Below are 13,120 nucleotides of genomic sequence, written 5' to 3' on the forward strand. Positions count from 1 at the left end.
ATCTCTTCATATAAAGTTGGAAGAGTTTATCAATGATATAGAAAATATATTTCAGTACTTATCTTCCTAGGATTAATTAGGATAGCACTAAAAAAATTTTATCGCACATATAACACTAAAATACTTATATTCTTTAAATTAACTAATTTAAAATTAGAATTTAGATTTGAGAGATAAAGCTTTCGAAATGAGATTTTGAAATTTTTAAAAAGTTCTAATTGAAAAAAAAATCAAATTAGAACTTTTTATATCTACAAATTAAAGGTATAAGGACTTTTTACCTTTTTAATAAAAAGAATTTGGTCATTTTTTCCTTTTTTGTGTATTATTTTGGTTAAAGAAAACCATTTTAAGATCATTTGGTAGATTCACCCAACTAGTAATTCAATTCTATTTTATATTCTATATTCATCTTACATAAAAACAAAATATTATATGAAATTATACATGAGAAATTATATTTCATTGATCACTTAACAAGTTAACATACATTATTTTAAATAATAAATATGTTTTCAGAAAATGCTAAAATTAGTAAACAATATAATACATCTATACAAAAGTGAAATTTTTAACATATCTTAAAAATTTAAAACTTTATATATATAACTATATATGATCTAAAATAATTAATTGTAAAATATAAATTTTGATAAACAATATTTCTTATTTTTAAAGCATGGATTCAAATCTAGTTATTTAATTATAAAATATTTAGATGAATATGTATTTTATTCAAATGGATATATAATAATTAAAATATATTTTATAAAAAAACCATTTGAAATAGTTCTAAATATTCAATTCAAAATAAATAATCAAAATATTCTGAATTAACTATCATTTCTCAAAAATATACTCAGTCAAAAAAATATCATAACAATTGAGTTTAAAGTTAAGTGATTATTATTTATAATTTAGTATATTAAAAATATTCATAAATGATTAATAAAATTAATTTAATCTTTTTTCATTAAAGTATTATAAAATGATTATTTTAATGTAAATTTGAAAATGGTATTCAATTTACAGAAAAATTGAAATTTCTCCTAAAATTCAGAGTTTTTTATTTTTTTGAACACTGAAATAGAGATGTAGTTTAAAACCTTTACTAAAAGGAAAAATCGCAATCTCCGCCATGGCTAAGAGCTTCTGCTTCTGAGAAATGCGCTAAACCATCCATCCCCATGGCTACGACGACGACTCCGACTCCACCCAACAAACTCTCTCTCTTCCCTCTACTCTCCCTCCTCTGCTTCATCTCCATTTTCTTCCTTCTCTCCCTCTCCAAACGCGCTTCCCTCTCCTCCCCACACCCCCACCGCTCCTCCACCCTCTTCCCCCCTAAACCCCACGCCGCTTCCCTCTCCTGCGACTTCTCCCACGGCTCGTGGATCTACGACCCCAACCCCAGATCCGCCACCTACGACGGTAGCTGCAAAGAGATCTTCAAAGGATGGAACTGCCTCCGTAACAACAAAACCAACGCCCTCGCGATCTCCAAGTGGCGTTGGAAGCCTAAGCACTGTGATCTCCCCTCGTTTGATCCACTCAACTTCCTCGAAACTCATCGAGATACCAACATCGGTAAACACACGATTCTCTCTGTAATTACAAATCTTTTAAGATTTGATTTTTTTCAACAGTGCAGGGTTCGTGGGAGATTCGTTGAATAGGAACATGTTTGTATCTCTCTTCTGCACGTTAAAGACTGTGACTAGTGATTTAAAGAAGTGGCGACCAGCTGGTGCGGATCGTGGATTCACCTTCTTGCGTTATAATCTGACTATTGCTTATCATCGGACTAATCTCTTGGCGCGTTATGGTAGGTAAGCTTGGGAGTTCCCTTTTTGGTCTACTTTGATTGTTTTGATTTGGATGTTTCATGGTTTATGTTTTTTTATTAGCTGGTCAGCTAATGCTAATGGTGGTGAGTTGGAAGCTCTTGGATTCAAAGAGGGTTATAGAGTTGATGTTGATGTTCCTGAAAGCTCCTGGGCCAAGGCTTCAAGCTTCCATGACGTTCTTGTTTTGAATACTGGGCATTGGTAAATTAGTGATTACAAAGAAATTAATCTTAATGAAGTTTTGTGTGTTTTTCTTTCGGTTTATAGTCTTGTCATCAGCATAGCCAACTGAAACATTAGCCTAGACCTCCAACTTTGTATAAAAGAAAAAAAAATTAAATGTTTTTATAGCTCTCAAAATCTCAGGGTCGGTCCTGTTCGTCATCTTTCAGTTTAAAGAAATTTTGTTATATGGGCTTGAGATGTTGTTGACAACCTTCTGCTGCTGTCTCTCTTTTGTAAGGTGGTGGGCGCCATCAAAGTTTGATCCTTTGAAGTCTCCTATGCTTTTCTTTGAAGGCGGCCGACCAATACTTCCTCCTCTACCTCCTGCTGATGGCCTGGATCGGGTTCTGAGCAACATGGTAAACTATTCTGTTTTCTATATTTTCCTTTGTTACTGCAAAATGCAGTTTGAGATGTTTGTTACCCGCCATTTGACAACTCTGCTAGGTTATGTGTTTGCAAAAATGAACATGTGCCATGATTTTTTCCGGCATTATAACTGAGTCTATACCGTTTCATTGTCACAGGTAAACTTTGTGGAGAAAACAAAGCGACCTGGAGGGATCTTATTCTTCCGGACACAATCACCTAGGCATTTTGAAGGAGGTGACTGGAACCAAGGTGGTACTTGTCAAAGACTGCAACCTTTGGTACCTAGAGAAGTAAGTCCTTTTCAGTAAATAATGTTGTTCTGTCCAAAGTTCATGAATCTTCTTTTGCGAGTGGTAACGGATAGAGAGGAGCGTCAGGACAGTAAACTGGGTCATTGTTACACGAAACATACAGTTTTTGTCTCATTTTTACTATGGTAGGTTGAAAGATATAATATTCTGTCTCATTTCGTTAATGGTAGGTTGAAGAATTGTTTTCGGTGAGGAACAATGGAACAAATGTAGAGGTTCGTTTGGTGAATCAACACCTTTACAACTCCCTCGAGAATAGAAGCGGTTTCCATGTTTTGGACATAACTCAAATGAGCGAGTACAGAGCAGATGCTCATCCGGCAACATCTGGTGGAAAGAATCATGATGACTGTATGCATTGGTGCCTCCCGGGCCTGACCGACACTTGGAATGATTTGTTCGTCGCAACTCTCGGTAGGATTAAAAGTTTGTAACCCAAATCACATGCTTTGGGTCGATGGGTCTTTCTCCTTCTAGTACTCTTGTAAACTTTGATGTTTTTGTCTATCAAATTTTTTTATATTTGATCTCTCTTTTTGAGTAACCTACAACATGAGAAGTGTTTTTCAGCACTATAAGGTATTCGAAACTTAAACAATGCACATACGATCTTAAGTTCAAGTTAGGTCGTTTGACACCCAAAGAATTCACTGCGCAGTCTTAAAGTATACGAGGATACTTTGATATGCAACACTGAAATGATTGCGTGACTGTAGACTAAAATAATCCACATGGAAATTTAAATCAGTGAAAAAAATTCCGGGTAGAACTTTTTTTTGTTAACATATATACTTGAATTGATGCGCAATAAGTGAAGGAAAAATAAGTATTATTGTATAACCGTATAAATACAATAACTAACATATTTGCATACATAAATATCTTAGTTTATAGGTTTTCCTAACTGTTGGTGTAGAGGATACAGCTTTTAGTTCCAATACATGGCTAATTTTCCATGGGAGGGACATGGGAGTGACCAAGATGCAAATGCGCAAGCTGCTTATGATGGTAAATATGCCACATATTCTGAGATGATTACTTAGTGCATTTCAAAAGAATTTATATGGCTCACTGGGTAGTGTGGGCTAGCTGCTCATCCTTTATAATCTGAGTAATCCTAATCTAATTTATTTACCAACCCTTAATTCATTTGCTAGTCATAATCTCCATTCCAAATGGAAAGCATAACATGTTTTCTTAATATCTTAAATTCTAATCCTGATTTAAATTCTTTATTTTCTAATCTGTTTGCCAATCCTATAACTACTCTACATTCGCCTAAATTATGCTAAAGTCTTGTCTACATAGCACACAATCATATATAAAGACATCTTCATCCCCACTACATAATTTACTCTAAAAATGAAGTGGAAAATAGAGTATGAACAAAAAATAAAAAATCACTCTATTTATGGAGTAATCACTTTTTTGTTTTTTCATTACTTTATTTTCCACTGTATTTTGCAGTAAATTATGGAGTGGGATAGATACGCTATCATCAAAGTAGCTCCCAGTCCCTAGTCTCAGTTTTCACCTTCAAAACGTTTTTTACTCCTATAATAATTCATGTCTATTAGATCCTTTGCTGTCTTATGTTTGGATTAGACCATCTGCAATGGGAGTCCGCTAAGGATCCTTAGCTCCACATCCAATGTTTATCAAATTAAAAAACTATTATTTGAGTAACATAATACAAGGATTGATCCTTACATAAGGAATTTAAGGATCAAATCCTTGTCTACGTGGTGGCTATGACTTGTAAACATTTGACTTGTAAACATTTTTAAACTTGTATCAAACATAGACATTTTTAAACTCTATCACACTTATATTAAATGAAACCTATAGTTTTAAGAAGATAAACTTATACATAAGATAAGAAAAACTAATAGAAAATTTTTAGCTTATAATTTATATTTTTTTTTAAAAATTGAAATTGAAAAACTTATAGTTTTTAAACTTATACATTTTTAAACTTCTATTTTCTGGTATATTTATTTTTAATCATGCAATTAATAAAATTTCAATTTCAATTTAAAAAAAAATTATTATTTTTTATTTCTAAGAACTCCTAATTGGGGATCACCATTGGACAGATTATTTTGACTAGAGTCCTTAACTATTCAAACAAAAAAAAACAAAAAAAAATTAATATAATAATGATAAGGACTCCAAGAAGGAGTCCACCATTGCGGATGCTCTTAGATCCTTTGGTGTCTCGATAACTATATCCTTTAGAGAATTGCATGTAACTGATCGAATACTTTAGATACGGTGCGAAGGTGCTTGTTCAACAAAATGTTGCGATACAAATATAAGATATATAGTAAATGTATTGTATATTTTTCTAACCAGACATTAAATTAAAATATGACTCGTTAGTTAACTATCCAAGCGGGGGAATGAAGTTAGCCCAAACCGCGAGAATGGAGTTCACAAAATTTGCAAAATAAACGTCTAGATGGGGTTAAGAAGCTAACAGATAGTTGATTCGCACTGGAATAAGAAGAACGCTTCTTGTTACGCGTCCCAGTAGCAGAAGAAGAACCCTTCGGAACAAAAGTTGTACAATCTGTTCCAGCACGATCTGTAAAGAAGGAGACAGATGTCTAAGATAATATTTTGACTAGGGGTTTTAAAATGATAGTAGTATACTAGTAATCTCAGCTCTTATTTGTATTAGTAAATAGTATATTGATACACATCCAGCATATAACGCTCTTTATTGAAATATATATATATGTATATGTCCTGAATGCACGTGTTTTTGTAGATAATTATTCATTAGTAGGGCTTCTGGTTCACATAATTCCCAGGAGGATCATAGTTGCAAACGACGAAAGTTCCACCACTGTTACACTTAGCTTTGCCACATCCGAGTTTCACTGAGCTTCTCCAAACAATCTGAGTGTAGTGACCGCACTCTCCGTTGCACGTGTTCGAAGGGTAGTCGTAGTTAGCCTTCTCCTCAACCCACAGGTTCACGGCTCTGACGCCAGATAAGTCGCCACTACTCTTGGCCAAGTTCTCCCCGTAAGGTCCAGTGGAATGTATGAGATTGCAGTCGCTTCTTCGTTGGTCTGCGTAGCTCTGAGCAACGGCTGCAATGCTCTCGTTCCACTGCATGGGGCCAACGCCTACCCCTGCCCGCGCCTCGTTGTGAACCCTTACATAATCTTGTGGGCTGTCTTGGGCCTTTGAGTGAAGAAGAGCTCCTACAAAGGCGGCTAAGAGTATCAGAAACCTAAAATTGCTAATGACTTCCATTTTTTTGGTTGACTTCTTAGCTTTACTGGGTTGTGATTTTGGGGTTTGTGGGAACATGGTATATATAGAGTTTTTATAACTATCTCGCGTTTTTTTTTGGCCAGCATAAAGAAGTAAATAAGGTTTTAGTATATCATAACAAGTTGAAAAAAAAACTTCAATGTTAGAGGCCTAGGGCATCTTTAAAAGGGTAGTATGTTGGTAGGGTTTTCAGATTAAATAAAATAAAAATAATCAAAAAGTAGGAGAAATGTGATATTATGTATCTCATTTAGACACTTTAGCCATCCTTTTAGATATTCATTTGCACTTGTATTATTAGCACTGATGCAACTTTGTTTTGTAACTAAAATTTTAAAACAGAATTAATCTGTACTACATGTTTTGGTGCTTTTAGTACATCAAATATTTCTAAGCAAATAAAAAAATTAACATGTGTCCAACTATTAATAATAGATAAACTATTTCATTTAAACATTGTAAAGATCTTTTGAACATAATTATAAAGCAATATATAGGCTTCAAATTAAATTCTAAGACATCATAAACATATTACTATCATATAATAAAAAAATAAATGCATTTTTTCATTCTCTAGAGTAATTCGATCATCGTTATTAAACTATAACATATTTAAATAAATTTTAATGCAAAGAAAAAAGAAACGAATTTATGAGACCATAATAAGTTTTTTTTAATTTTTGGTTGAAATTTGACCATAATTATACTTTAAGCAGTTTGAGAAGTTGGAAAACAAAACTTCAAATTGTTAAAAGAAACCATAAAAATAATATTAAGTAATTAATACGAAAGCTAATTATAAAAATAGAGAGAATATATAAAAAAAATGTATACTAAATTGAAACAATTAAAACAATTATAAATATTCAAATTTGGATAAATGACAATTGTTGTATGGGAGGGATTACAAGTTAAAGAAAAACTGAAAAATAGAAATTTATTAAGACCAATTTTTATGATAAATCTAAAACTATTATTTAAAAACTAAAAAGATAGAATATTAAATAATTAGGCACATTTTGACATTTAACACTTTTTACTCTATATTTAAAGAGATAATAGACTAGTGTGCCCTTCTACGTTTTTTCATTGACTTTAAGAATTAACTAAACTTTAATTTCTTTACTTAAAAACTCACGCAACATTTTTTCTTATGTGTTTTTTTTTGATGATCCTGGTATCCGGAGCCTCGAGAGGATCCGACTAGCGCCAATGACCGTCCATCGGAGCTTAGCCGGAGAGCTCGCCGAGGCATCCAGAAGGGCTGGTGATCACCCCATGTAAATCTCACCAGTAGCCACACGTTAGCAGGCTTCTCCGTATTAGACCCGAAGGTCCCTCAAGATAATCACCTCCTAGCGGCACTCGAACCCATGACTTTCCAGATTGAGTTTAACCACTGGACCACTAACACATGGTTTCTTTTGTGTTTTTTTTCATGTTGTCACTAATTTTTATTTTTTGTTTTTCTCAGTGTTAAAAATTACGCTCTCTACATGAGTCTAGACGACAGATATAATATACGACATACCATGTCGTGCTGGTCTAATGGTTTCCACTAGAGAAGTAGTTGTTTTATTGGTTCAGGTTAGGAACTAATTTCTCTCTAGTGCAAAATTATTAGCTCTACATGTGGCCACACGAATATGAACGTATTGTTTATGGCTCACTTGAATATTCGAGAAAGGATCCATCCGTGGGCTGCACCTCTCACCCGAGAGTTAGATATGTGTCTTTAATAGACTTAAGGTTTAACCTCTTTTACAAAAAAAAAAATAATATACGGCAGGTCTTCGTACTGTTTAGTGGTTTCCGAAAATACGATTTCATAGTGTTGACAAAAAAATACAAATTTTTGGTTAAAGTTGGACAATGTGATTTAGCCGTCTTGATATAAACATGTAATGTTACGGTTTTGATAAAAAAAAACGTGATCTTACGATCTTTAGGAAATGTGATTTTACTTAAAAATGTATTTTTTACTACGAGAAAATGTGAATTTCCCGATTTGATAAAAAAATATGTATAATTCAATTCTCACAAAAAATGTTTTACAAATTTAGTGGAAATATATATGGTTTTATAATTTTAGCGAAAAGGTGATTTTGTTTCTTTGTCAACACATGATTTTGTTGTTTAACAGGAATGAGTCTGATTTACTCATTTAGACACTTTGCTGTCTTTCTTTACAATAAAGATCACAATCCACTTGAGAGGCACATTATCAAGGAGAGAGAAGAAATGTTGGACGTTAAAGCCCTTCCTTCCTTAAAAAAAAAAAAGTAACGAGATGATAAGGAAAAGATAATAACTTATTATATGGTATGTGTATATATACGTCAAAACAACAATTTTGGTTTAGTTTGTTTTTTATGTTACTATTATTCATTTCAACTTATGTTTAATTTCTTTTTTTTCACAAAGTTTAAAATACATAAAACAAAAATAGTTGTTACAATAAATTATAATTTATTTTTCTCTATATTTTGACATTCATATTCATATATATATTTTATATATTTTAACATTTCTATACAAAATACATGGACATATATGATGTGGACGGAAAAAATGTGGACATGTACAAAACTTAGATAAATAGAAAAGATGTGGACAGGATTTTACCAAAAAAAAAGATGTGGACATAGATGAGATATGGTGGACAGAGATATTTTTCACAATTCATATATTGTTAGCTTATTTCAAATTCGAACAAAAAAAAGTTTTATTGACAAAATTCTGAATCATACAAAATGTTGTGGATGAGGTATGGTGAACAAAAAATCTCAATCCTACAAAATTTATATACAAAATTTTGTGGACAGAGTTTCGTGGACAACTCATACAAAAATTCAAAGCTTCCTCTTGGTACTGAGATGCAACTCTTTTAGCTTCTGCAATGGTAACATCCATGTGACGGCTATGGTAATCTGCAACTGCGTCTAGCAGCTTCAGCTCCTCGGTTAGAAGGTCCACAAACTGTTTCTCCATTCCCTACTTGAGCTCTTGATCATCACTTCCACAATCTGTTCAAATCACAAGTCAGAAACATCTTCACAGGAGAATACAAGAGCGATAACTATATGACTAGATACATTAAGGGATTGGTAACGTGTTTGATCACAGATAACTATTGAAGTGACAAAATCAGGCCTCAAATGGGATAATTAATGGCTACCTAAGCTTCAATTTCCCATAAAACTCATAAACGCCTAGACTCAGAAGACATGAGAAAGACAGAGATGGCTCTTGAGAGTGGTCGTGGCTGACGGCAACATCGTGGGATCTTCAAATCGATTTTGAAGAACAGGTCCATACTGCCATAAAAAAAAAAGCAATTCTTTTCAGATCCAACATTCAATAAACCAATTGAAGAATCAGCGAGATGAAGTCTATATCTTACCTAACAAATCTTCTACTTCCCTCTCGTGGATATTGCAAGGAAGGTTCGAAACGTGAATCGTTCGACTTGAACGGCTGCTCATCTTTTCCATTAAATCCAAAACCAGAAAACGCAACTCACACAATAGTTGGATCTAAAGTGGTTCACAAAAAAAAAAGGACCGAGACGCAAAAGGGTAAGGAGATGTAATTAGCGTTCACGAATTTGGGAATGAATGGAAGCAAGAGAAATTAGGATTCATGGATTTAGGAGATTTCAAAATTGAAACAAGAGAGAGAAATGATAAAAGGATTTAGGGCATCTCCAACCCATAACACTATTTTAGTGTCAAGATTACACTATTTTAGTATAGTTTTAACACTAAAATTTTTTAGCTCTCCAACCACAACACCAAATATTACACTAAAAGAAATATTTTTTATTATTATATTATTAAACAAGATTTTCTTAGTTTTTATTGTTTAGTAATAATTTTTTAGCTCTCATCCCTTTCTCTAAAAATCTAATTTTCATATTTTTTTGGTTATTTCACAAATTGGCCCTAAAACAATATTAATTTAAATAATATTTTAATTTCACCTTTTTAAAAAATATTTCTAATTTAAATATAAATATATTACATGACAAAATTTATATTAAAATATTATTATTAAAACAAACTCTTATATTTAACAATTAAAAACACATAATAAAAGCTAGAGTACATTATACAAAATTTAAGAATTAAAAAAACTTTACAAAAGCTAGATTATGCTATCTGATTGTATGCAGTTTTATCTTTTATGCTGTTTTTTTAGTTTTAATTTTCAGTGTTTAAATTAAATTTTGTTATATATTTTCAACTAGTTTTTATTTGTTTTCAATAAATTAATATTTTATATTAAATAAACTTAAAAGATAACAAAACAAATATGACATATTTACTTTATTTAAATATCATATCCAGTTATAAAAATAATAAAATACATAAATTATAGTAAATAATATATAAATAAACAGTTTTGAAAAAAAAAAAAAGTTTGCCGTTGCTACAGTGCAACACCAAATATAGTGTGACACTGTAGCTGAAAAGGGAATCACACTAAAATACAGTTCTTTTTACCGTGTGGTTGGAGAGAGAAATTTGCAAATGTTGCACTATTTTACAGTTATAGCGTTCGATTGGACTTGGCCTTAGCTTTAGTTAGAACAAAAGTAAAGTTTGTCGTGGAACGTTTGTTGTTTGGTTAATGAAAGGGTAGAAGAGACAATACACAAGAAGAAAGTGTGTCAAAAGCAAGATGTGCTTCTTGATGTAATTGCAATGTCAAAATGTGTCCCAAGATGTAAATTTTTCTTGTTAATTTGGATGAAAATTTGATTTGTGATTCTGATAGAAGATGTAATTTTTTTTGTTTTAGCAAAAATATGTAATTTTATAGTTTGTTGGGAAAATAAAATTTTTCATTTTGATAGAAAATATGATTTTGTGGGTTTTACGGTTTTGACAGAAAATATTATTTGTAATTTTGGTAGAAAATTTTATGGTTTTGACGAAAGTTATTTAGACGAGACTACAAATGTAATTTTATGGTTTTGGTGAAAGTTATTTAGACGAGACTACAAATGTAATTTGCATGTTTTTATCAAAAAATAAATGTGATTTTATATTCTTGACAGAAAATACAATTTTTAATTTTAGCAGAAAATACATTATTGTGTACTTTATTATATCTATCGTGAGAGTCAAAATCCACGCAATCGAATTTGTAGCGTGTTTTTTTCAGGAACCTAAAGTTTCCGAGTGTGATTACACCAAACACAAAGCCCAAAGATGTACTATTATTTTATTGATTAGAGCTAGACCTTCTATAAGTTTGTCTACTATCACGGCCCAGAGCCCACTCGTCCATGAAGATCAGTTAAGGAAATGGGCCAACCAAAGGAGAACAAATTCCACCAACACTTATTAAACCTTAAGTCTTGTATAAAATATAAAAAATGTATTAAATGTTTTGGAAGAGTGCAGAATACATTAGAGACTAGATAGAGAGTAACATATAAATAACCATAAAATAAGTATAGAGAGTAAGGCATATATCTCAGCTGGTCGTTTATAGAAAAGAGGTGATGAGAGCCTCGTTTGTAACATATGCAAGAATTTAATAAGAATACACTTCTCTAAAGCTTTTTCTATATTATGATACTCTCTTTCTAAGAAAATTGTCTGAGTTTTGGATAGAGGTTAGAGTTTAACTTACCAACTACAAAGAGTATAAAGATGCTAAGGCTGCACATTCTGATTGAATAGGAATCAGTCTGTGACAAGTCATATCAGAGCCGACTATGATAAGGGAATTTTATCTGAGAGTAGGGCTAAAGAAAGTAAAGACAAAGAAGTTTTATCGATGTCCAGACGAGGAACGCAGAAGGGAGACCACGTCCGCTCATGTAAAGAGGCTGATGGGAAAATAGTGTTTCTGTGAAGTCTTGGAAATAGGCATGGGTGATCTAGGAGAAAAAATCGAGAGGGTTGAGCATAACGTCACCGAACTTGAAAGTTGCGTGTTCAGCGGGCTTGACGAGGTCAAACACAATGTTGTCGAATTAGACTCTCGGTTCATTAGACTATAAGAGTTAGTTACATTATACATCCATGCCTTTCATATCAACTTCTGACTGATAATTCTGACTGATGCACATATAAACTTCACCAATAACAATATGTATATATATATATATATATATAATTAACCAAGGGAGACACTGGCAGAACAAAATTTAGCAGATCAAATAGAAAACACAGATCATGCATAACAAATATAGATCGTGCGGAACAAATGCAAATCAATGCAGAACAAATGCAAGTCTAACTATTTAAATTAATTATTGAATCATTATTTTATACTAAATATTAAAACGTAAAAGATATTAACTAGATATCTAAAATTAAAGTTCTTATAAATAATAGATATATATATTATTATTTATTCTATGTTAATTATCAACAATAGAAATAAAACTAGCTATAAATATATTTCTATATCTATAAAATTATTATATGTTTTAATTTTGAAGTTATAAAATTTTAGAAGATGCACAATAATATACATATGTAAGTAAATATATATATATATATATATAATAACTATAAATATATTTATATATCTATTAGAGTATTATATGTTTTCCTTGTGATAAGTTATAAAAATTTAGAAGATACAAAATAACATGCATATATATAATAGATATATATATTATTTGTTATATGTTAATTATTATCAACAATAAAAATAAAAATAACTATAAATATATTTCTATATTTACAAAATTATTATATGTTTAATTGTGAAGTTGAAAAATTTTAGAAGATACAAAATAACATGCATTTTTAAGTAAATATATATAAACTAACTATATATATATAATTATTATATGTTGTCGTTGTGAAATTATAAAATTTTAGAAGATACAAAACAGCATGCATATGTAAGAAAAGTCCAAAACATTAATTTTCAAATACAAAAATAAAATGTAAAATATCACTTTTAAACTTGGCGAGAATAAAAAAAATATGTACATGTAAGTAAATATATATAAATTTCTATTAACATATATTAAATTAAACAAAGAAAAAAAAGTATTAAACCATATATTTAAAATATTTGTATCTGGTTTGAAAATAAAGAAATGAA

General features: G+C 31.2%; 2 protein-coding genes and 1 long non-coding RNA gene across 3 annotated transcripts; 1 reads left to right on the forward strand and 2 right to left on the reverse strand.

Moving 5' to 3' along the window:
- The first annotated feature begins 1,089 nt into the window (after nucleotides 1–1,089).
- LOC106439742 (protein trichome birefringence-like 13) lies at nucleotides 1,090–3,277 on the forward strand. Its single transcript, XM_013881248.3, has 6 exons — nucleotides 1,090–1,587; nucleotides 1,652–1,829; nucleotides 1,908–2,048; nucleotides 2,311–2,431; nucleotides 2,600–2,734; nucleotides 2,926–3,277. Exons 1-6 carry the CDS (start codon nucleotides 1,188–1,190, stop codon nucleotides 3,187–3,189), a joined length of 1,239 nt encoding a protein of 412 aa, XP_013736702.2. The 5' UTR covers nucleotides 1,090–1,187; the 3' UTR covers nucleotides 3,190–3,277.
- Nucleotides 3,278–3,737: 460 nt separating this feature from the next.
- LOC106444222 (pathogenesis-related protein 1) lies at nucleotides 3,738–6,248 on the reverse strand. Its single transcript, XM_048776650.1, has one exon. It carries the CDS (start codon nucleotides 6,077–6,079, stop codon nucleotides 5,540–5,542), a length of 540 nt encoding a protein of 179 aa, XP_048632607.1. The 5' UTR covers nucleotides 6,080–6,248; the 3' UTR covers nucleotides 3,738–5,539.
- A 2,502-nt stretch (nucleotides 6,249–8,750) lies between these two features.
- LOC106444221 lies at nucleotides 8,751–9,853 on the reverse strand. The gene is made up of 3 exons (XR_001288199.3): nucleotides 9,447–9,853; nucleotides 9,222–9,360; nucleotides 8,751–9,069 (listed from the first exon to the last, which is right to left on the reverse strand). It is a non-coding gene; the product is annotated as an uncharacterized LOC106444221 (long non-coding RNA).
- Nucleotides 9,854–13,120: the final 3,267 nt, after the last annotated feature.

This window comes from Brassica napus, chromosome A3 (assembly GCF_020379485.1).
Source record: "Brassica napus cultivar Da-Ae chromosome A3, Da-Ae, whole genome shotgun sequence".
NCBI classification, from domain to species: Eukaryota; Viridiplantae; Streptophyta; class Magnoliopsida; order Brassicales; family Brassicaceae; genus Brassica; species Brassica napus.

What these genes read in the sequence shown, in the direction of transcription:
- LOC106439742 (XM_013881248.3), top strand. Translation starts at nt 1,188, where the DNA reads ATGGCTACGACGACGACTCCGACTCCACCCAACAAACTCTCTCTCTTC. An exon ending in TCATCGAGATACCAACATCG is followed by an intron (nt 1,588 to 1,651) that starts GTAAACACACGA and finishes TCAACAGTGCAG; the next exon opens with GGTTCGTGGGAGATTCGTTG. An exon ending in AACCTTTGGTACCTAGAGAA is followed by an intron (nt 2,735 to 2,925) that starts GTAAGTCCTTTT and finishes CGTTAATGGTAG; the next exon opens with GTTGAAGAATTGTTTTCGGT.
- LOC106444222 (XM_048776650.1), bottom strand. Translation starts at nt 6,079, where the DNA reads ATGTTCCCACAAACCCCAAAATCACAACCCAGTAAAGCTAAGAAGTCA.